Raw genomic sequence first — 24,923 nt, 5'->3', positions numbered from 1 at the left:
GTATCTTGAGTTGGTCAGTCTCAAGGCCAGGTGCTATTAGCAAGTCAAATCCAAGGATCCTGACTAGAAATGCATTCAAAATAAATGACCTTCTTATCCTGGCTAGCAAAATTCATTGACAAAACTCCACGAGCTCTCCTGGCAACCTGTCTGCATTGCTCAGAGAACTTCATATCTGACTTCACAATTACTACTTTTCCCCTACCCACTCTGGGTAGTGGAAAATAACCGAAACATGGTACTAAGTACTATAGGTTCTAATACCTCTCGTGTTTGGGGTTCACATAAAAAAAAAAAAAAAAAAACCACACAGTTAATACATTGCGCTGGATTACTGCTACTCCTTTTGCATTTGTCAATGTTAAACTTCAGTTGCCACTTCTCAGCCCATTTGCCCAACTTATCTAGATCCAGTTGGAGTAGCATACTGTCTTTATTGTTGACCAACCTGCCAACCTTTGTATCATCTGGAAACTTGGACATTAAACCTGATATACCTTCACCAATATCATTGATAAATATACAAAACAACAGTGGGCCCAACACCGAACCCTGGTGAACTCCACTAATAACATTTGTCCATGAAAAGCAGTGACCATTGATTACCACAGTCTGTCGTCTCCCACTCAACCATCCCTTTATCCATTGTAGCAACTTACCCTTAATGCCATACCTCTCCAATTTGTACAGCAGTCTTCCATGTGAAACAGTATCAAAAGCTTTCCTGAAATCCAAGTATATGATATCAAAATTATTTTTGGGATTCAGTTCCTTTGTGACCACATCATAGTATCCAATCAAATTGGTCAGACAAGACCTCCCTTTAACAAACCTATGCTCTATCTTAACTATTACTGCAGTCTTGTGTAGATGATCCTGCAATGCTTCTTTATCCAGTTATTTCATTATTTTTCCCGGAATGCAAGTTAAACTAATAGGCCTATAAAAGACCTTTTAGTTAAAAATAATAAGAATAAAAATAAAACAATAATAATAAGAAGAAAATTTTGAAAAAATAATAATAATTAATAAGAGAAAAGGAAATGGACAAGCAATGCATTTCCTTCCATAGGTAATTATCCAGCTGACCTTTGAATTTCCCCAAACTGTCAGCCTCTACCACACCCGTGTAGATAACTTATTCCAGTAATTTATAACTCGCTGGCTAAAATAAAACTTCCTACAATCCAGTCTAAACATCTTCCCCCATAACTTTAAATTATGGTCCCTAGTTCTAGAATAATTTATAATCGTTAAAATTTCAACCTCATTCATTTTTCTCAAGCCTCTCAGAGCCTTAAAACACCTCAATCAAGTCTCCTCCAAGGTGCCTAGTTTCCAAGCTCTCCAACCCACATATTCGAAGTCCTTATATGGATACCCTTTTGCCTATCTCACCAGACGAGTTACCTGTCTTTGGACCCTTTCAAAAAGCACAATGTCTTTCTTTATGTGTGGTCTCCATTCTTGAACACAGTAGTCCAAGTTTGGTCTAACAGTAGCCTTATATAATGTCCTTATCTCTACTAGCAATTGTTCGATAAATCATTGATAGGACACCATGGGCCCTCCTTGCAACCAGTCTACAATACTTGGAGAACTTTATTATATCTGACCGTATCGTAATACCAAAGTCCCTTTCTTCCACCACTGGCTTTAGTTCAACTCCGCCAAGTGTATAAGTTATTTTGGGATTACTGTTACCTTACACTTTGCTGGATTAAAGCATAGCTGCTATTTTTCTGACCATCCCTGAAGTCTATCTAGGTCATTCTGAAGAAGCTCTGCTTGGTGGTGATCATTAACTACTCTACCAATCTTTACGTTATCTGAAAATTTAGATATCATGCCCTCTATCCCTTCATCAATGTCATTTATAAAAATCAAAAACAACAGTGGTCCTAATACTCTCCTTGGGGAACCCCACTGCTTACATCAACCCAATCTGAGGAATAACAATTTTATATTAACCATTATAACCATAACAGATAATTTTTCCCTGTGCATGTTTCCTTCCCACTTATTCCAGTCAATCTGAGGCAGATTTAAAGTCAGCCATAATAAGACATTCACACTTGCTTTCCCATTCCATCTGCATGCAAAGACTCTTGTCATATTTTTCACATTCTGGTGTGTAGATTACTCCTACTCATTGTTCCTTTTCTTTTGACTAACTCATACCACACAGATTCTATGCTGGCAGATGTAATTCAGACTCAGCAAAAGCTCTTTTCATGCTCAGGCTGTTTTTGATAAGAAACATGACCCTTCGACCACTTCTGTCTTCCCTATCTTTCCTTAATACATTATACTTACCATAGTGGAACTCATCAACACCAATTTCCAGGTGGCACCACCTTTCTGTTAGCCCTATTATATTAGCGTTATATTGTCCTAACCAGGAGTTCAAATTCAGCCATTTTATTGACGACACTCTTGACATTACTGTAGACACAGTTGAGATGAAGTCATCTGCTATAGTTTACCGCCCTGATACACCCCTTGAAATTATTTAGGTTTGTATCCCAAGCTATATCTTCCTTCTAATTTGAAACATTGCTACCCTCAGAACATTTTATCAACATCGGCTGTTGTAGCAACAATCAAGAATTTATGAGGTGAGTGCAAGCATCACTTTGATCCATATCATCGGATAAATGCAGATCTAAATTGCCTTCCCCCCCCCCCCCCCAACTAGCAGTTTCCTTAACCCTTTGGGTATCGTATCCTCAATGATACTGACAAAAATCCCTGCACTGGGGCCATGCTTATTAAACTTTCCCCTCTAGAGCCTTGAAGATTCTCTCAAGTCTTGAGTTAATCCACAAGGCTTTCAGCATATAGTCTCTCCTATTGTGTCTGGGCAGAATTGCAGACACATGAACATTCTAACCTAACTCACGGAATTTTTTAATGATAATAGTCCTGTATTCCTCCAGCATATGGTCATGTCATGTACGTTTAATATTGTTAATCTCCACATGAATAATAATTCTCTCTCTACCTCCCTTATCAGTTGTTGGCCAAAGTTGGGAAAGTGGTGGCCAAAGCAGTTTTTCTTACTTAGCATTGAATGAACTAAGTTTTCTAAGAGTCTGGGCAGTGGCAAGCACTTTCAATAAACAGCAATGTATTCTCTACTGGAGCAGGTTGTTTTATTTAGAGTAATGCAATACCAGGACAACTTGTGGTAAAGGCAGCTCCACAATATGAGATAAGTGCACTAAGTAGAAACTTAGGTTGTTCAATGCTACACAAGAAAACAGGTTTGGCCAACACTTACAGTAATGTTTTGAAGTACACGTAACACTGATTACTTAATTTACTTAGGCTAATAAAATTTTATGTTAGAAAGCCTTAAACTATTAAAAATTCAAACTATAACATTATTTAGCAAAAATATATCATTACTATTTCAAGTAATACTGGTACTGGTAGTTATATGAAACTTGTAACAGTGTAAGCAGAATCAGCAGAGGATTATAAATTATAAATTATAGCACTACTTACGTGGTTTAATAATTTAACTTGTCATGTAGATCGTAATGTATGACAATAATATTCATAGAGATATTAGAATTGGTGATTTGGCATAGATAGCTAGCATGAGAGTTCGAACCATGTGGGTAGCAATAGATAGTTAAATTGATTATCTATTATAACTACTTCGGTTTTACAATTGTAATTTTTTAAATTAATACATGTAATGACTTAGATTTGACAAACGGAACTTATACCTTAATACATATAACAATATATATATATATACAACTATACATATATAAATGTAATATACTTTAATATGTATAACTTGATAGGGGATATGAAATTCATATAACGTGTGTGTGTGTGTGTGTGTGTGTGTATATATATATATATATATATATATATAGAGAGAGAGAGAGAGAGAGAGAGAGAGAGAGTGTGTGTTATAACTGCATTGGGAAGAAAGTTTAGTGTTATATTTTTAATTGTATTGGAATTGAAATTGAATCGAAATCATGCCTCAGACCAGAGCAGCAAAAGGCTCAAGCTAGTGGGAGTGCTGTGGCTCAGGGGATAACTGAGGTGGGTGTTTGTCCTTTGAATCACAGCCTTTTGAAATGTACTGCTTTGATGTTTGTGGAGCAATCAGGAACAGGATATGATATTGCCAAGGGGAATGTCTTTGTGTGAGCTCGACATAAGGAGCGTGAGGAAATCAGTCAGCACTGACCATTATTATGGGCCTATATGAGAGCTTGAAGAATAGAGTAGATGCCCTCGAAGAATTTAAATTGGGGGAACCATCTCAGCTGCCCACATCGATGCCAGAGCCTGCCCTTGATCATCAGGCAACATAGCAGCAACATTCTGGGCAGAATGCGCTGGTCCTGCAGGAGCTAGTTATTGTCGGTGACTCTATTGTCAGGGAGACGGGAAATATATTGTGAAAAAAAGGATAGCTGGAATAGGAGCAGGGTGTGTCTTCCAGGGGCAAAAGTTGATGATGTTGTAGAGCAGATATCATCTTTCAAGGGCACAAATGGTGATATTGTTGTACATGTTGGCACTAATGACATTAAGAGTAGGAAATCTGCAGACTTAACAAGTACAGGTCAATATTAAAAAAAAAACCATGAGTTAGGGTTGAATTTGAAAGTGTCTGCAATTCTGCCCTGACACGATAGGAGGGACTATATGATGAGAGCCTTGTCAATCAATTGGCACTGGAGAGATTGTGCATGGCTCATGGTGTAGAATTTTTCCCAGCCTGGGTAAAAGGAAGGGTTTTGCTTTCATAAAAGTGACTACAGTGGTCTGAGAAAATTTTAATTTCTATACAGTGGAATCAACTGATGTTTCCAACAGCAAATTCTAAATGGGAAGCATTCAAAGAATTAAGCTTGGGAGCTACTAGGCTTTTAATGCCAACTAAGAAATATTGTTCAAGGTTTAGGCCTAAATGGATGTCAAATGAACTAATGAGACATGTGCAGAGAAGAAAAATGCATGGGGTACATATTAACATTAATATTAACAGGTGACAGCAAAGCCTATGGTAGATATAAGCTGGTCTGCAATCAAGGTACAATGGAGGTCAGGCAGGCAAAGGGAGATACTGAGAAATCTTTGGCAAAGGATGCAAAGCAAAACAGCAAAAAGTTCTTTACTTATGTATATTCTAGAAGGAAGGGGATGAATCACATTGGTATGCTTGATTTCGATTGTTCAACTGTTGATGATCCCACTCAGGCTGCAAACAAACTGAATGATTATTTTGCATCTATATTTATACATGAGGAGTTATTCAGGGAGGGGAATGCCAGAGGTGTATTTAACTCTGGCAGTGAATTAAATGATTTTGTAATAACTCAAAGCAAAGTGGAGGAGAAATTGTTGAAGATAAACATAAGGAAGGTACTGAGATGCATGGGATCTATCCAGTTATATTAAAGGAGGTAGCAAAGGAAGTAAGCAAACAGCCATAATTTTGGGAGGTTCCTTGGACTCAGGGGAGGTACTCATGGACTGGAGATGTGCAAATGTGACCCTGATTCATAATGGAGGATTAAAGCATAACACAAGTAAGTACAGACCTGTTAGTTTAACTTCTGTACTGGGAAAGTAATGGAGGCTCTGGTTAGAGAAGCACTACTGGATCATCTAGACAAGACTTCAGTTACAGTTCAGACACAGCATGGGTTTGTTAAGGGGAAGCCTTGTATGACCAATTTGATTGAATACTAAGATGTGGTCACAAAAGAACTGGATGCAAAGAATAATTTTGTTATCATATACTTGGATCTTAGGAAGGCTTTTGATACTGTTACACATGGAAGACTGCTGCACAAATTGGAGCAGTGTGACATTGGAGGCAAATTGCTGCTATGGATAAAGGGATGGTTGAGTGGAAGAAGACAGATAGTGGTAATCAATGGACACTGCTCTCTTTGTGGACTAATGTTATTAGTGGAGTTCCCCAGAGTTCAGTGTTTGGTTCATTGTTGTTTTCTGTATTTATAAATGATATTGATGATGGTATATCAAGCTTAATGTCCAAGTTTGCAGATGATACGAAGGTTGACAGTCTTGTTAATGACACTAATGACAGTACGCTACTGCAACAGGATCTAGAAAAGTTGAGCAGATGGGCTGAGAGGTGGCAACTGAAATTTAATGTGAAAAATGTAAAGTACTGCATATGGGTAGCAGAGTAATGTAGCAACTGTGTGGTACGACATTGAGGGTGGTAAAGAATGAAAATGACCTGGTGTAATTGTGCAGTCAGATATGAAATTTTCTGAGCAATGCAAATGGTTTGAAAGAGAAGCTCAAGGTGTCTTGTCAATGATATACAGGAATTTTTCTAGCAGGGAAAAGGAGGTGATTATCCACTTATACAAGTGGATAATCATCTCCACTTATACAAGTATAAGGTAATGGTCAAGCCACATCTTGAGTACTGCATACAGGTCTGGAGGCCTCATTTCAGGAAGGATGTAGAGCTGTTGGAACAAGTACAGAGAAGGGCAACAAGAATTAGTGAATGGAATCATAAGGCCTCGAATTGTTTGAGCATGATCAGTGCTAATGGGATACTTCCTCTTGTCCAGATTAATCACCTTAAAGGATATAAATTGAAATTGAGGAAACAAGGTTGTAGAATAGATGTGCGGAAGTTTGCCTTTAGCCAGCAGGTGGTTGATTGCTGGAACAAGCTTCCACCTTGAATGGGTTCAGCACGCTGAATTCTGATGGGATCCTTCCACTTGTTCAGATTACAAACCTAAAGGGGCATAAATTCTAATTAAGAAAGGACAGATGTAGAATAGATGTGCGGAAATTTGCCTTTAGCCAACGGGTGGTTAATTGCTGGAACAAACTTCCGTCTGTCGTTGTGAAAGTTGATAGGTTGAATAAATTTAAGGAGGAACTGGACAGGCATTTGGAGGGAATGGTGTGATTTTTTTTTTTTTTTTGGCTGATGTTGCATAAGCTCATACATTTGCTTTCTTGCATCACATGCCACTACTACTACTACCTTTCATTGTAGAAGTTGACAGCTTAAATTAATTTAAGGCAGAACTAGACAAACATTTGAAGCGAATGGATGGGTGAAATGGGAAGTTTCTTTTTTCTTTTTTTTTTTTCTGATGCTGTATAAGCTTGATTTCTTGCATCATATTGGTGCATAATGGCCTTTAGCTGCCATTTTGCTGTAAACCATACAACAACTTGCATCATATACTAATGCTTAGTGTTAAGGTACACCAATGTTTGTTTCTTGATTAGACCGGGGTTCGAGCCCGTCACCACCAAATACGGAGGATGCGGAAAGGTCAGGGAATGACCACCGCATATCCCGGAGCAATATGGCCTTAGTTGCTAATGCTCCTAAAAACCAAATAACAAACAAACAACAAAACAACACCAATGTTTGTACGTTAGACATCATTATAACATCTTGTAAAGGCGTTTTCGTAGCCAGGTGGGAAGGAGCAGCAGTGCATAACACACGCTTCTTGATTAGACCTGGGTTCGAGCCCGTCACCACCAAATACGGAGGATGCGGAAAGGTCAGGGAATAACCACCGCATATCCCGGAGCAATATGGCCTTAGTTGCTAATGCTCCTAAAAACCAAACAACAACAACATCTTGTAATATGAAATCTTTTACAATATGTTGTCTTCCTCTTTCACTCAGTTGAGTGTCACCAGCTATATGGGATTGTTTTGAAGCTTATTGGCCTCTTATCAGTAGGCTGGATAGGTACATGAGTTATAAGGAGCTGACATCCCAGTTGTGACTTATTTATGTAATATGAGAGATGCAAAACATGTGATTCTTAGAATAATAAAATTTTAGGACAGAAACCCTCACACTATGACATTATTTAGTGCAACTGCATTATTACTACATAGTTGAATCTTTAAGCAGACTTCTCTAATGGGGAGCGTTATTTGAAATCTAAGAGGAAGGAAATTTGTTATGAAGGATTTCACCTTATGAGATGTCATAATAATGATTCCTGATGTACAAACTTCAGTTTGGCTTAAAAATTCTAGCAAGAGGTCCAGTGACATCACAATATCCAATAAAATGTGTCACCTGCATTGCACAGTTTTAAATTACCTGTATGAAAAGTCAGTAAAAGTAGTTCTTCATTTATCAGCACAACACTAAAAAAAGTATTTGTAGTTAGTCCACATTACCAAAGACAGCACAGGGATCACAGCAGAGGAGGATCAGGGACAGAGATGTGCATGTCAAGGAAACACGATTGATTTTTGCATCTCTGTCCCTGTATTCCATATTGCAAAGTCATGTATGAGCATGTGAAAGAACAGAAACTGATCAACATGTGAAGACAGCTGAGGTGCAAGCAGATAATTCGAGTTGTGCTGACAACAGGATTCTCCAAAAACGCACATCTCGAATTGTGGTGCAGAAATCTGGCTGATGATCATTTTAACAGTTATGACAAGACTTTTTATTTACTCCTTAACTTTAGTGATTAAAGAATTCATAGGTACACACATTTTTGTTTTATACATCATATATATATAAATAACAACATATAAAATTGGCTATTTTAACATATTATCGACTTGCATTTAAAATTCACCTACCTAGAATAAATGGCATAAGGGGTATGTTTGCAACCACATAGTGGTAACTTCAAAAGCCATTCTTGGCCTTTTTGGTTCAGCTGAAATACAGTAAGGAGGTGTGCTACTAACATTGGTGTAAATGTCATATTTTTTTCATTTAATTGGATTACTGTCTCTGGGACCAATGGCCCTTTATACCAGTTTTCAACAAAAAATTCTATGCCTTCCTAATGTTAATATTATATTAATATTTTATTTTAATAAGTGGCATATTCTTCTTCTTTAGAAGCCATCCATTATATTTTACCATCGTGTAAAACTGGTATTGGGTTAATAGAAACAAATAGCAGTGTTACTAATTACTTATACATTGATAGCTGTTGGTTCCTGTTCAGTGCCTATCAATATATATGGGAAGTAATTAGCACTTATTTATTTAGTTTTATTTCATGCTTTTATGTAGTATTTTATTTTATCTTATTTCATGCTTTTATTTATTTAATTAATTTAACTCCATATGTTGTCCTAATAAAATGCAATTTGCAGCTAGCTTTTACACAGTATGACATTAGTTACTGGTTGATACTCGAACATATTTAAAGACATAACAGCATTCTAATAAAATTGCACAAATATATATTGTAATTACATAATGTTTAATTAAACAGTGGCACCATATGATAGATGAAAGTTGATCTGTAGCCGGGTTGCAAGGGAGGTTGGGCAGGCGAAGGCGGATTGTGAGAGGTCTTTGGCGGCTGATGCAGGGAAAAACAGCAAATAGTTCTTTATTTGTGTGAACTCTTGAAGGAGGGGGATGAATCAGATTGATCCACTTGATATCAATGGTTCAACTGTTGATGATCCTGTTCAGGTGGCTAACAAGATAAATGAATGTTTTGCATCGGCATTCACACATGGGGAGTTGTTCAGCGAGGGGAGTGCCAGAGGTGTGTTCGGCTCTGGCAGTGGGCTGGATGGTCTTGTGGTGACTGAGAGTGGGGTGGAGAAGAGATTGTTGGGGATAAACACGGGAAAAGCACCTGGGGTGGATGGGATCTGTCCAGTTCTATTGGGGGAGGCAGCGGGAGGAAGTGGGCGGACCCTTGGCCATAATTGTGGGGGGTTTCCTTGGATTCGGGGGGATGCCCATGGACTGGAGATGTGCGGGTGTGACCCCAATTCACAAAGGAGGATCAAAGGCTGACACAATGAATTATAGACCTGTGAGTTTAACTTCTGTTCCAGGGGAATTGGTGGAGGCACTGGTTAGGGAAGCACTGCGGGATCATCTAGACAAGACTTCAGTTGTAGCTTGGACACGGCATGGTTTTGTTAAGGGGAGGTCTTGCCTGACCAGTTTGATTGGATACTGTGATGCGGCCACAAAAGAGCTGGATGCAGGGAATAACTTTGATATTATATACTTGGACCTTAGAGGGGCTTTTGATACTGTTGCACATGGAAGACTGCTGCACAAAGTGTGGCATTGGAGGCAAATTGCTGCTATGGATAAAGGGGTGGTTGAGGGGGAAAAGACAGAGAGTGGTAATCAGTGGACACTGCTCATCATGGGCTGATGTTATTAGTGGAGTCCCTCAGTCTCTTCCATCATGCAGTATGATTGATGACTTTTGAGGTTTGATGAACGTCGTGGCGAGATCCAATATTCCTTACATCTCGAGGGTACAGCTCTAAAACGCAAGCTGGCCGCTAATTAGTACACTGGACCGAACGTATTAGTAACTCTCTAGGAGGCTTCTGGATCAGCTAGTGTATAATCTTGCTACCTCTACTCTGCCAGATAGTGATTGGAGGGAATCCGAGTAATGTGTATACGGGGAGCATTGTCGAGGCCACGTTATGTCAAGGATCTGTGTATATTCTTACCACGTGTAGGCCATATCCAAAAATTTCATTACTTCATACAGCATGTCCCACCCACTTCTTCATACTATTGAATACACCATGAATTGTCAAACTAATAGAGCAAGCTTATCTGTGAAAAGATCTAAACCTCCCAAGCACTTCCTAATTCATTTCACAAATATACGTGGTCTCAATTCTAATCTCAACGATGTCCATTTCCACTTGCAGTCTGCCAAACCCCATGCACTTTTTCTGACAGAATCTCAGTTATCGGTTGATTCAACTACTGCTCATCTCAGATGCCCAAATTATTTGCAGTATGATTCCTTTCGCCTCAAAGGTGGTACTTGTGCATATGTCTGTTCTGATATTCCCTGTCAGAGACTTGGCAATTTGGAATCTCCTCTCTTTGATCTCTGGCTTAAAATCTCTCTACCTCATTGTGTCAAATTCATCTGTTGCCTCTACCGTTCTCCCAACTCCAATAATCACTTTGAGCTCTTTGACTTCCTTTCTTTGCAACTTGACTTTCTCCAGTCCAACTTTCATAACAGTGAGGTAATTTTCCTTGGTGATTTTAATGTTCACAACTCCAGCTAGCTTCCGTTTTCTAGTCACACCGACCCAGCAGGTCGAGATGCTGAGGTTTTTATAATTACTAATGACCTTGCACAGATTGTTCATTTACCTACAAGAATACCAGACAATCCTAATCATACAGCCAATACGTTTGATCTTTTTCTCACAAACAACCCTTCTAAGTACACGGTCGAAGTGAGAGGTCCTTTAGGCACTTCAGATTACAACTTGGTGATTGTCTCTTCTCCGATGGAACCTTTATCTCATGGCTATTCCCAACCTTGTGTTGTTTGGCATTACAAGAATGCAAAATGGGATGACCTGCAAGACTTCTTTTCTTCTTTTCCTTGGTTGGATTACTGTTTCAAAACTTCTGATGTCAGCATTTTCTCAGATCGTGGCAGTGAAATTATTCTTGCAGGAATGGAATCCTTTATCCCACACTCCACTTTAAAATATCCTCCTTTATCTAAACCTTGGTTTTCCAATAAATGTGCTAAGGCTGTTCAAGAGAAGAATGTTGCATATCGTAATTGGCTTGTTTCTAATTCTCCAGTTTCATTTTCTGCCTACACCAAAGCTCGCAACAATTGTAAAGCAGTTATTAATCAGTCCAAACTAGAGTTTGGACAGGCTAAGAGTAGAAAACTTGCTTCTTGCCCTAATGGGAGCTGAGCATTCTGGTCTCTTGCCAAAGCTATTGGCCGCAACTTTTGCCCATCTCTGCTCCCACCTCTGTCCAAACCAGATGGTTCTATTGTCACTTCAGCCAAGGATAAAGCTGACCTGCTAGCATCCCAATTTTCTTCCAGCTCATGTATTGATGATCTTGGTAAAACACCTTCCACCATTCCCAACACGCTCCATTCAATGCCTCCTGTGGTCTTCCGTCAAAAGGAAATCAGAAGGAGTTTGATGAATCTTGATGCTAAGAAAGCTCCAGGTCCTGATGGTATTTCTCCACTTGTTCTCAAAACCTGTGCTCCTGAACTTATTCCTATTCTTTGCCGCCTTTTTTCACTCTCTTATTCCAAAGGTGTTTTTCCTTCTGCTTGGAAATTTGCTCATATCCAGCCAGTCCCTAAAAAGGGTGACAAATCCCTCCCATCTAATTATCGTCCCATTGCAATTACCTCTACTCTTTCTAAAGTAATGGAGAAATCAATTAACTGCCAACTCTTAAACTACCTAGAAACCTTCCATCTGATCAACGATCGCCAGTATGGATTCCGTCAGTGTCGATCCACTGGTTATATTTTGGCTTATGTTACCCATTTATGGACTAATTCAAAGGTTCAGTGACATCTCAAAGACTCTTGACATCTCAAAGGCTTTCGATCGTGTTTGGCATAAAGGTCTTCTTAACAAGCTTTCATCTTATGGTTTGCCAACTGTTTTTTGTTATTGGTTACCCAGTTTTCTCTCTGATCGCTCACTGATGGTGATGGTAGATGGCTCTCTGTCTTCTAACTTCTCCACTAATGCTAGTGTCCCCCAAGGTTCAGTTCTTTCCCCCACTCTTTTCCTCTTGTATATTAATGACCTTCTTCCATTGACTGGAAATCCTATGCATAGTTTTGCTGATGATAGCACATTCCATTCCACTTTCCATTTTGAGAAACCTTGTCCTGTTCAATCAGCTTCAACTTCTCGAAAACCTGCTACCAATTCCTTAAATGCCGATCTTAAAGTAATTCTCCAGTGAGGCAAAGACAACCTAGTTGATTTCAACCCTTCTAAAACTCAGTCTTGTCTTATATCTCGCAAAAAGGATTCTTCTGCTCCTAGGCTCATCTTTAGTTACACTACGATTTCTAGGCAAAACGATATATCTTTTTTGGGGATTACCCTGACTTCTAATCTCTCTTGGCACAAGCACATTAGAAATATTGCTTCCTCTGCATCTAAAAAACTTGGTTTTCTCTTTCGCTCTCGGCGTTACTTATCTTCCAAACAACTGCTCACTCTGTATAAATCGCAAAACTGCCCTGCCATGGAATATTGTTCCCACATCTGGGGTGGTGTCCCCAAAACCTCTGTCAGGCTTCTTGATTCCATTCAGAAGAGGGCAGTTAGGTTAATTAATGATTCATCTCTAATAGAGTCTCTCCACTTGCTTTCTCATAGACGTACTGTTTCTGCTGCATGCCTCTTCTACAAATACTTCCATGGGCTCTGTTCTTCTGAATTGGCTTCTATAATTCCTGTTCTCTCTCTTTCAAAACAGTCCAAACACGTGCCACCACCAGCCAACATCCATTTACTGTCCAACTTCAAACTCACAGAACCAACTTTTCATCTTCCTCGTTTATTCATTCAACTGCCGTCTTCTGGAACAACCTTCATTCATACATATTTCCTGAAAATTACAGTCTACAGAAGTTCAAGTCCAGTGTCAACAAATATCTTCTTTTGTCTTCTCATCCTCCAACCCAAGCATGGTACTAAGCACTATAGGTTCTATTATCTCTCGTGTTTGGGGTTCACATAATAAAAAAAATAAATAAAAAAAAAAGGGGTTCGGTGGTGTTGGGTCCATTATTGTTTTCTGTATTTATGAATAATATTGATGATGATATATCAGCTTAGTGTCCAAGTTTGGAGACGATTTGAAGGTTGGCAGGGTTGTTAAGGACACTACTGATGCTATGCAGCTGCAACAGGATCTGGAAGGGTTGAGCAGATGGGCTGGGAGGTGGCAAATTGGGTTTGACATGGACAAATGTAAGGTGCTACATATGGAAAACAGCAACCGCAGAGCAACGTATCAGCTCTGTGGTGCTACACTGACAGTGGTGGAGAATGAAAGGGACCTGGGGGTGATTGTGCAGGCAGATGTGGGGTTCTCTGAGCGGTGCAGACGGGCTGCAAGAGTAGCTCGTGGTGTCGTCAATAATATACAGGAATTTTTCTAGCAGGGATAAGGAGGTAATTATTCCCTTCTATAAGGCAATGGTCTGGCCGCACCTTGAGTACTGTATACAGGTCTGGAGGCCTCATTTCAAGAAGGATGTAGAGCTGCTGGAACGAGTACGGAGAAGGGCAGCAGGATTGGTGAATGGAACAAAGGGTTGCTCTTACGAAGAAAGGCTTAAGTTTTGCAAATTACAGTGTCTGGAGACTAGGCACTAGTGAGGTGATCTGATAGAGGTGTATAAAGCCTTGAATGGTCTGAGCATGCTCAATGCTGATGGGATTCTTCCTCTTGCTCAGAATAATCACCTTGAGAGGGCATAAATTCAAATTGAGGAAAGACAGATGTAGTATAGATGTGCGGAAATTTGCCCTTAGCCAGCAGGTAGTTGGTTGGTGGAATTGACTTCCATCCCTTGTTGTGGAAGTTGATAACCTAAATAAATTTAAGGCTCAGCTGGACAGGTATTTAGAACGAACGGAGGGGTGAAGTGGAAGGGTTTTTTTTTTTTTTTTTTGGCTGATGACTGCATAAGCTTGCTTTCTTGCATCATATGCCTATGCTAATGCTAATCAGAAATCATCAGTAGGAATATTTTATGATAAAAATTATTACAATAATATGCTTACAAATATATATAACAACCTATATATATAATCATTTATTATTATTTTTTAAGATATCAACAGCTACAGAGCAAACCACTTGTTCGCCAGAAATCTGATACTTCATTTGATCGAGAAAGGCCATTTGTTACAACAAAGAGAGCACATCAGCTGGCACGAGAACAGATAGCAACTAATGGTGCTTCACCACATCAAATAATAGCTTCATCTGTAGTTTATAGCAATATATATCCTTATGGTTCAGGAAAGGCACATACACCTGAGCGGGAAGGGCTCTTAACAACAGTTGGTAATACAATTAAACCGATATCTAGTACCTCACCAGAACCTGCTTCTGTTAGCCCAGGTACTGTTGTGATTATTATTTTCATTTACTTGAATTAGATTTTCAGTTTTGAATTTTGACAGTATTGAATGTTTCTTATAATTAATATCTCTTTTGCAATTTACATGTGTATATACTATTTTTTTAGTTTACAGTTATATATATATAAAATTATATATTTATATGTATATACTATTTTTTATAAATATATATATAAATTTATATGTATGTACATATGTAATACTATTTTTTGTTTACAGTTATATATATATATATATTAATTTATATATTTATATGCCAAAGGTAAAGAAAGCCATCACGAGAACCTCGGCTAACTTCAGGAAAATTGCTAGACAAACTGGTTTGTCACTACCACAGTTTCTCCCTGCATTCTCAATAAACAGATAGTGCATGTTATCGGCAGTGGAAGTCGAGAACGATATATTGATTGACATGTAACCGTGACAGATGATAGTGACATTATAGCGTTAAGTGATGGATTGATGTTATGATATATATATATATATATATATATTAGATAGTATGAATCAGAGCTGTAATACTCAATATGTTCTACGTTGATAATAATATTAGTAAATTAATAAGAGGAGTTTACCTCAATATAGTACGTGGAACACTTCCGTATGATACCCTCCAGAAATTAGAACGGAAAAAACGAAAAAATCGACAACTTACCGGTACATTAAAGTAAAATATAAATAATTAAAGTAAAATATAAATAATTAAATAATCAATTTAACACAATTCAAAATCAATTCAAAACAATTAAAATTCAAATTAACGCAATTAAAAGAATTAACGAAAATATTCAAAACGATTTTCCTTCCTGAAGCTGACAATGCTTTTCGACCGACTGTCGTGATCACAGGAATGAAAATTACCGAATCAGGATAAACCTGCAACTTAAATAGTGATTATATGTCTTCGCGCATGCGCGTAAAGGTTCACGCATCGGAGATCAAATGTGGCCGCCGAACATTAACAGAATTCTCGTGTAATTTAATTTCAACGGTTTCTGCAATTAATAGTCGCGTATAATTACGTTGAATGTTAAGTATTTTGGCCTCGTTAAATAAAAAAGTATGTTTTTCGTTAATGGCATGAAAGGCTAATTCTGACGCTGCTGACCGAGAAGCACGAACTGAGGCTTCGTGTTGATTTACACGAATATTAAGAGAAAACCGCGTCGAACCCTGGTAAGACGAGTCGCAAGAAATGTTGTATACTAGATCATTAATTTGTGTTGCGAACGCGGAATTTTTTCCGCGTTCGCAACACAAATTTTTTCGATTTTTTCGTTTTTTCCGTTCTAATTTCTGGAGGGTATCATACGGAAGTGTTCCACGTACTATATTGAGGTAAACTCCTCTTATAAATTTACTAATATATATATATATATATAAAGAATCTTTCTTTCTTTTCTTAGTATTTCCTAACCTAACCTTAAAGGTTAGGTTAGGAAATATAAGGAAATAGAATGTATTGATTGGCATGCATATGTGCCAATCAATACATTGTTCTCAACTTCTACTGCCACTACCGATAACGCGCACCATCTGTTTACCGAGAATACAGGGAGAAACTGCAGTAGTAACCAAAAGTAGAAATTCTCAGTCCTAGAAGAACAATCATAGTTAATTTCTTTCAATAAGAAGAGAAGCAGTTTTACCAGAAACATTCCTTTTCTGCATTTCAGAGGCAGAATTCCAAAATGCTGCCTCTGAAATGCAGAGACAGAATTCCAAAATGCTGCCTCTGAAATGCAGAGGCAGAATTCCAAAATGCTGACTAATCGAAATAAGTTCATACCTGCCAACTCTCAGGATTTATGATGTTGACTGCATCTCACCATCATAAGCTGGATATCATCATTCTTCTCTTTCTTGCTTTCTTGGTGATTCCCTTCTTCTCTCTCTCAGGGTAATGTGGAAATTTTTTTTTTTTTTTTTGGCTGGTGCAGCATAAGCCTCAGGCTTCCTTGTACCACATGGCTAATAATAATAACATAGTTTTCCTCCATTTTGGGGGGAGGACTCAGCTGTGCCATTATATCTGGAATGTTTAAAATAAAAAGTCTACAAATTTTTCAATTTCCATTAAAAAATTGGCCCCAAGTTTGCTATTCTATTTTGCATAAATTATGCGGTGCACAGAAAAAACTTGCCTTGTTCTCTGTTGCATATAGCCTATCAGTGAGCTTAATGGTGAGTTCTGCTTTTTGGAGACAACTGTGACTTCCTGAAAAGTATCGGTTATGTTTATCAGTGGCAAAATCACCTTTAAATGTATGCTGTCCTTCTGCTTACATGTGTAAGGCACATCACATGTGTGATACCAGCTCAACCACACATGTAGCTACAAAAGTGTAGCTTTGTAATGTAGCATTGAAAAAAGATTAGAGAGAAACAAACAAATTATTCAGAAAGCAATAGAAATGACTTTATTAAATTACCTACGTTACTTTATTAAGTAATCTAAAATTATAATATGTAATTTTTGGTTAAAAATATATTACGTTTTAATACATCTTTAATGGGCATTATATTATTATTTATATTTAATTAAAAAACTATTTGAACTTATGAAACTGGCTCTGTCACTTCCAACTTTGCAGAACAAGCAGTTGTATGCTGCTGACTAGCTAAAACATGGAATTTATTTATTTAGAGATTCGGCAAGTCTAGCAAGATAAACACCTGAGTGTATCCCTGATTCTTGATATTGCCAATAAAAATTAAAAGCCAGAAATCACAAAAGAAAAATAGTTTGTCATGAAAAGTAGTTTCTGAGAAAAATAAATAAAAATTTTTGAAGTTAAAATCAGAAAGTCACCTGGGATGGATGGGATCTATCCAGTTATATTAAGGGAGGCTGTAAAGGAAGCAAGCAACCCTTATGAGAGCATCCTTGGATTCAGGGGAGGTCACTGAATACATTTGCACTTCTGCAGTCCATGGGTAGGTCCTCATAGACTACAGAAGTGCAAATGTATTCCCAGTTCACAAAGGAGGATCAAAGGGTGACACAATAATTAAAGACCTGTTAGTTTTACTTCTGTTCCGGGGAAAGTAATGGATTCACACGTTAAAGAAGCAATGCAAGATCATCTAGACAAGACTGCAGTTATAGTTCAGACACAGTATGGGTTTGTTAAGGGGAAATCGTGCCTGAACAATTTCATTGAACACTATGATGTGGTCTCAAAGGAACTGGATGCAAAAAATGATTTTGATATCATATACTTGGATTTCAGGAAAGCTTTTGATACTGTTGTACATAGAAAGCTGCTGTACAAATCGCATAGCATTAAAGAAATGTTGCTGCAATGGATAAATTAGGGTTGAGTGGAAGAAGACAGAGAGTGGTAATTAGTGGACACGGCTCATCGTTGACTTACGTTATTAGTCAAGTCCCACATGGTTTGGTTTTGGGCCCATTGTTGTTTTCTATATTTATCAATGATATAGATGAAGGTTTAAGAGCCTTAATGCCTAATTTCACAGATGATAGAAAGGTTAGAGGGTTGTTAATGACAGTAACTGCTGCAACAGGATCTAGAAAAGTTGGGCAGATGGGCTGAGAAATGCAACTGAAGTTTAACATTCACAAATGCAAAGTACTGCATGTGGGCAAGTGTAACCCCAGAGTAACATACCAACTGTGCAGTACTACACTCAGGATAGTGGAGAATGAAAAATACCTGGGGGTAATTATGCCATCAGATAGGAAGTTTTCAGAGTAGTGCAGACATGCTGCCAGAGCAGCTCATGGGGTCGTGTAAATGGTATACAGGAACTTTGCTACCAGGGATAAGGAGGTGATTATCCCTTTGTATATGGCAACCGTTTGGCCACACCTTGAGTGCTGCAGACAAGTCTGGAGGCCATATTTTAGGAATGATGTAGAGCTGTTGGAAGAAGTACAGAGAAGAGCAATGAGATTGGTGAGGGGAACAAAGGGATGCTCTTACCATGAAAGGCTTAAGTTCTGTAAATTCAAGTGTCTGTAGAGTAGGCACCTGTGAGGTGATCTGATTGAGACGTATAAGGCTTTGATGGTTTGAGCAAACTCAGTACTGATGGGATTCTTCCTCTTGCTCAGATTATACTCGAGGTGGCATAAATCCAAATTGAGGAAAGAAAGTAGCAGAATAGAGGTGCAGAAATTTGCGTTTAGCCAGTGGGTGGTTAATTGGTGGAACAAACTTTCATCGTTGTGGAAGTTGACAGCTTAAATAAATTCAAGGAAGAACTGGACAAACTTTTGTAGTTGAATGGGAAGTGGATATTTTTTTTTTTTTTTTTTTGGCTGATGCTATAAAAGCTTGCTTTCTTGCATCATATAGCACTACAAATGCTAATAACAATATTGTGTTATTTTCTCAAACTATTTCAATATTTTTGCTGAAATAGTACCTTGCTTCTATATTGAATGCTGGCCAATATAGCCCAGTCCAGTAAGAGGGATATTTAAACATATAACAAAAGTTATGTTTTTATTGGAGGTTTGCTGTCCATTTAGTTTTTATACCTTTCATCGCTCAACATGTGGTTGCTAACTAAGGCTACCTGTTGCCCACTCAGTAACCCTAAATGGTTCAAAACAGTCAGAATAATTCCTTCACATTTTTAATGAATGGTGGATTCATATACTGGGTGGTTTTTTTTTATTTAAAAATGATATTAATATTAGCATTAGCATTAGTAGAGGCATACGATGCAAGAAAGCAAGCTTATGCACTATCAGCTAAAAAAAAAAAAAAAAAAAAAAAAAACCGCTCCAATTTTACCCCTCCATTCATTCCAAATACCTGTCCAGCTCAGCCTTAAGTTTATTTAGGCTATTAGCTTCCACAACAAAAGATGAAAGCCTGTTCCACCAATCAACTATCCACTGGCTAAAGGTACATTTCTGCACATCTATTCTAAAACTACCTTTCCTCAATTTGAAACTGTGCCCCCTCAGGTTCTCAGGTGCTGATGCTGTCGAGGCAGTGTTAGGTGGGTCGGAAAACTGCTAGCTTGGGGGGAGACAAAGACCAATAGATTGACAGTAGCCACTGGCAGAGGTGAAAGAGATTCTTGCACTGCTTCTATTAGAATGAGCAGAAGCCTGGAAAACAAGATGCATGGTATTTCAGAGACTGCTGGGAGCCATTGCGGTACAAGTAAACACATGGGTTGTGTTAGGGTAGCTAAGAATAGAAACAGGTGCAGGTATACTTGCGTGTACACCAATGCTAGGAGTTTAGTAAATAAATTTGATGAATTTGAGGTATTGCTCAAAACATCAAAGGCAGATATTGTTGGGATATCAGAGACGTGGTTTCACACAGATATAAGGGATGCAGAACTGCAATTTGGGGAGTACAACGTCTACAGAAAGGATAGACAGGATAGGAAGGGGGGAGGGGTTATGCTATTAGTTAAGAAACACATAAAAACCAAGGAAGTGAAGCCAGTCGACATCGCTGGACAGTGCAGTGTTGAGTCAGTTTGGTGTGACATAAGCATTGGGAAATCAAAATTGAGAGTAGGAGTGTGCTATAGGCCTAATGACTCTGATGAGTATAATAAGGAACTGTACAGGGAAATAGAGTGGGCCAGTAAATCAGAGAGTCTTATAATGGGAGATTTTAATTTCCCAGATATTGACTGGAATTTGGGGGCTGGTTACTCACGCACTAGCAGAGCTTTTGTGGATTTATTGGATGATTGTTTTCTACATCAGCATGTTCGGGAGGCAACTAGAGGGAGTAATACTCTTGATTTGATTATCAGCAGTGATTCTTCATGCATTAAGAATCTGCAGATAAATGAACCACTAGGTGGCAGTGATCACAGTGTGCTGAAGTGGGATTTACTCAAAGAGGTAACTACCATTAGGGGTAAAGGTAAGGGTTATTGCTTCCGTAAAGGCGACTACGATGGACTGAGACAGTATTTAAATTCTATACAGTGGGACCAACTGATGATGTTACCAACAGCAAATTCAAAATGGGAAGCATTCAAAGAACTTATCTTGGAAGCTACTAGGCTTTATATACCAACTAAGAAATATTGTTCAAGGTTTAGGCCAAAATGGATGTCAGATGAACTAATGAGGCATATGGCAGAGAAGAAAAATGCATGGGATACTTACAAATTAACACATGACACAGAAGCCTATGATAGATACAAGTTGATATGCAACCAAGTTACAAAGGAGGTTAGGCAGGCGAAGGCAGATTACGAGAAATCCTTGGCAAGGGATGCAAAGAAAAACAGCAAAGAGTTCTTTACTTATGTAAACTCTAGAAGGAAGGGGATGAATCAGATTGGTCCACTTGATATTGATGGGTCAACTGTTGATGATCCTGCTCAGGTAGCTAACAAACTAAATGAATATTTTGCATCGACATTCACACATGAGGAGTTATTCAGCAAAGGGAATGCCAGAGGTGTATTCAACTCTAGCAGTAAGCTACAGAATCTTGAAATAACTGGGAGTAAAGTGGAGGAGAAACTGTTGAAGATAAACACAAGAAAGGCACCTGGGGTGGATGGGATCTATCCAGTTATATTAAAGGAGGCAGCAAAGGAAGTAAGCAAACCCTTAGCCATAATTATGAGAGCTTCCTTGGACTCAGGGGAGGTACCCATAGACTGGAAATGTGCAAATGTGACCCCAATTCACAAAGGAGGATCAAAGGCTGACACAAGTAATTATAGACCTGTGAGCTTAACTTCTGTTCCAGGAAATTTAATGGAGGCACTGGTTAAAGAAGCACTGCAGGATCATTTAGACAAGACTTCAGTTATAGCTCAGACACAGCATGGTTTTGTTAAGGGGAAGTCTTGCGTGACCAACTTGATTGGATACTATGATGCAGTCACAAAAGAACTGGATGCAGGGAATAACTTTGATATTATATACTTGGATCTTAGAAAGGCTTTTGATACTGTTGCACATGGAAGACTGCTACACAAATTGGAGCAGTGTGACATTGGAGGCAAATTGCTGCTATGGATAAAGGGGTGGTTGAGGGGGAGAAGACAGAGAGTGGTAATCAAAGGACACTGCTCATCGTGGACTAATGTTATTAGTGGAGTCCCTCAGGGCTCAGTGTTGGGTCCATTGTTGTTTTCTGTGTTTATAAATGATATTGATGATGGTATATCAAGCTTAATGTCCAAGTTTGCAGATGATACAAAGGTTGGCAGGGTTGTCAAGGACACTACTGACACTATGCTGCTGCAACAGGATCTGGAAAGGTTGAGCAGATGGGCTGAGAGGTGGCAAATGAAGTTTAACATTCAGGCAGATATGAAGTTCTCTGAGCAGTGCAGACGGGCTGCAAGAGTAGCTCATGGAGTATTGTCAATGATATACAGGAATTTTTCCAGCAGGGATAAGGAGGTGATTATTCCATTGTATAAGGCAATGGTCAGGCCACACCTAGAGTACTGTATACAGGTCTGGAGGCCTCATTTCAAGAAGGATGTAGAGCTGCTGGAACGAGTACAGAGAAGGGCAACAAGATTAGTGAATGGAACAAAGGGGTGCTCTTACGAAGAAAGGCTTAAGTTTTGCAAATTACAGTGTCTGGAGACTAGGCACCAGCGAGGTGATCTGATAGAGGTGTATAAAGCCTTGAATGGTTTAAGCATGCTCAATGCTGATGGGATTCTTCCTCTAGCTCAGAAAAATCACCTGAGAGGGCATAAATTCAAATTGAGGAAAGACAGATGTAGGATAGACGTGCGGAAATTTGCCTTTAGCCAGCGGGTGGTTGGTTGGTGGAACAGACTGCCATCCCTTGTGGTGGAGGTTGATAGCCTAAATAAGTTTAAGGCTCAGCTGGACAGGTATTTTGAACGAACAGAGGGGTGAACTGGAAGTGGGTTTTTTTTTTTTTTTTTTTTGGCTGATGCTGCATAAGCTTGCTTTCTTGCATCAAATGCCTCTGCTAATGCTAATGCTAATGCTAGTCTGAGCAAGAGGAAGAATCCCATCAGCATTCAGCTTGCTGAACCCATTCAAGGTCTTATACACCTCAAATAGATCAACTCGCAGGTGCTACAATTTGCAGAACTTTTTTTTTTTTTTTTTATATAAACCCCAAACACGAGACATATTAGAACCTATAGTACTTAGTACCATGCTTGGGTTGGAGGTTGAGAAGACGAAAGAAGATATTTGTTGACATTGGACTTGAACTTCTGTAGACTGTAATTTTCAGGAAATACGTATGAATGAAGGTTGTTCCAGAAGACGGCAGTTGAATGAATAAACGAGGAAGATGAAAAGTTGGTTCTGTGAGTTTGAAGTTGGACAGTAAATGGATGTTGGCTGGTGGTGGCACATGTTCGGACTGTTTTGAAAGAGAGAGCGGGAATTATATAAGCCAAATCAGAAGAACAGTGCTCATGGAAGTATCTGTTAAAGAGGCATGCAGCAGAAACAGTACATCTATGAGACAGCGAGTGGAGAGACTCTGTTAGAGATGAATCATTAATTAACCTAACTGCCCTCTTCTGAATGGAATCAAGAAGCCTGATAGAGGTTTTGGGGGGCACTCCAAAACCTCTCTCAGGCTTCTTGAGAGAACAATATGTGAGAACATTATTCCATGGCAGGGCGGATTTGCAATTTATACAGATTAAGCAGCTGTTTGGAAGAAAAGTAACGCCGAGAGTAAAAGAGAAAACCAAGTTTTTTAGATGCAGAGGAAACAATATTTGTAATGTGCTTGTGCCAAGAGAGATTAGAAGTCAGGGTGATCCCCAAAAGAGCTACAGTGAAACTTCTCCTAACGGACACCTCTCATTAACGGACATCTCTCTACAACGGACATTTTCAAATTCCCCAAATCACCTCCATTGGTTTTAACGTGTTTTCAGCTTCTGTCTAGCAGACATTCTCTGTAACGGACGTGGACAGGCAATCTGCACTGTTTCGTTTAGATTAGCACTTAATTTGATCTCCCCATAACGGACTGCGGGAGAGCTCACTGCCCTTTTCTAGGAACTTTTCTTCCACATATTGCCTCAATCTATTTTCTATTTCTGATTCTCTGAATTTTATCAAGGTTTACGTCGCGGTTGTAAACCCTTTTTCAAGAATTTTTAAGGCACGTGTAAAACTGATGAATTCGGTGTGTGCAGGGGGCGGGGTGAATTTGGTCGGCCTTTCGTCTTTTGAGTTTCAGTTTTCAGTTTTGTTCAGTGTCGTGTGAAGTGCACAATGTCTTCTCGTAAAAATTTAACTTTAAAAGATAAAGTCGAACTCATTAATGCGTATGATCGGCAAAAAAATAGTGTTCGCAATCTCACTGCAAAATTCAAAATCGAGAAGACGCAGGTAAGCGACATCCTAAAGAAAAAAAATGAACTGCTCAAACAATTTTGGCAACACGGAAATGATCACGTTCAAAAATCATTCCCGAAAACTGTTGGGCTTCAAATTGACAATGTTACGTATGAGTGGTTTTGTCGCGCACGTGCTAAAAAAATTCCCATTAATGGGCCTATTATTAGGGAAAAGGCTTTGGAGATTGCGAAATCTATGGGAGTAAATGAGTTCAAATCTTCTGTGGGATGGCTAGACAAGTTCAAAGCTCGGCATAAAATTTCTTGGAAAACCGTAAGTGGTGAAGGTGGATCTGTTGATACTGGGGTTGTAACAGAGTGGAACGTCAAATTGGAAGAGTTATGTCATGATTTTGAAGCTAAGGATATTTACAAATGTGACGAAACAGGGTTGTTTTTTAAAGCTCTTCCTGAATAAACAATGAGTCTAAAAAACGAAAATTGCCAGGGCGGAAACATTTCTAAGGAACGCTTGACTGTACTATTGTGTACAAATATGCTGGGAGACTTTGAACAACCTCTTGTTATAGGAAAACCACAAAATCCTCGTTGTTTCAAGGGCATAAAGTTGAATCTTTTGAATGTTGACTGGAAGTCTAATAAAAAAGCGTGGATGACACGAGATATCCTGAGCGAATGGATA

At 38.7% G+C, this 24,923-nt stretch overlaps 1 protein-coding gene across 1 annotated transcript in view; it reads left to right on the top strand.

Moving 5' to 3' along the window:
- Positions 1-24,923, top strand: part of LOC150075035 (tensin-2-like) — a 737,845-nt gene that overhangs the window by 575,791 nt on the left and 137,131 nt on the right. The window contains exon 22 of the mRNA XM_090389056.1: positions 14,638-14,930. Within this exon, the coding sequence (XP_090245182.1) occupies positions 14,638-14,930 (293 nt within the window). The remainder of the gene's footprint in view (positions 1-14,637; positions 14,931-24,923) is intronic.

The sequence above is a fragment of the Mastigoproctus giganteus genome, chromosome 14 (assembly GCF_048544385.1).
Source record: "Mastigoproctus giganteus isolate SK-2022 chromosome 14, ASM4854438v1, whole genome shotgun sequence".
In the NCBI taxonomy this organism is placed as follows: Eukaryota; Metazoa; Arthropoda; class Arachnida; order Uropygi; family Thelyphonidae; genus Mastigoproctus; species Mastigoproctus giganteus.
Note: the sequence above shows the minus strand (reverse complement) of the source record. Positions and strands in the feature narration are given on the sequence as shown.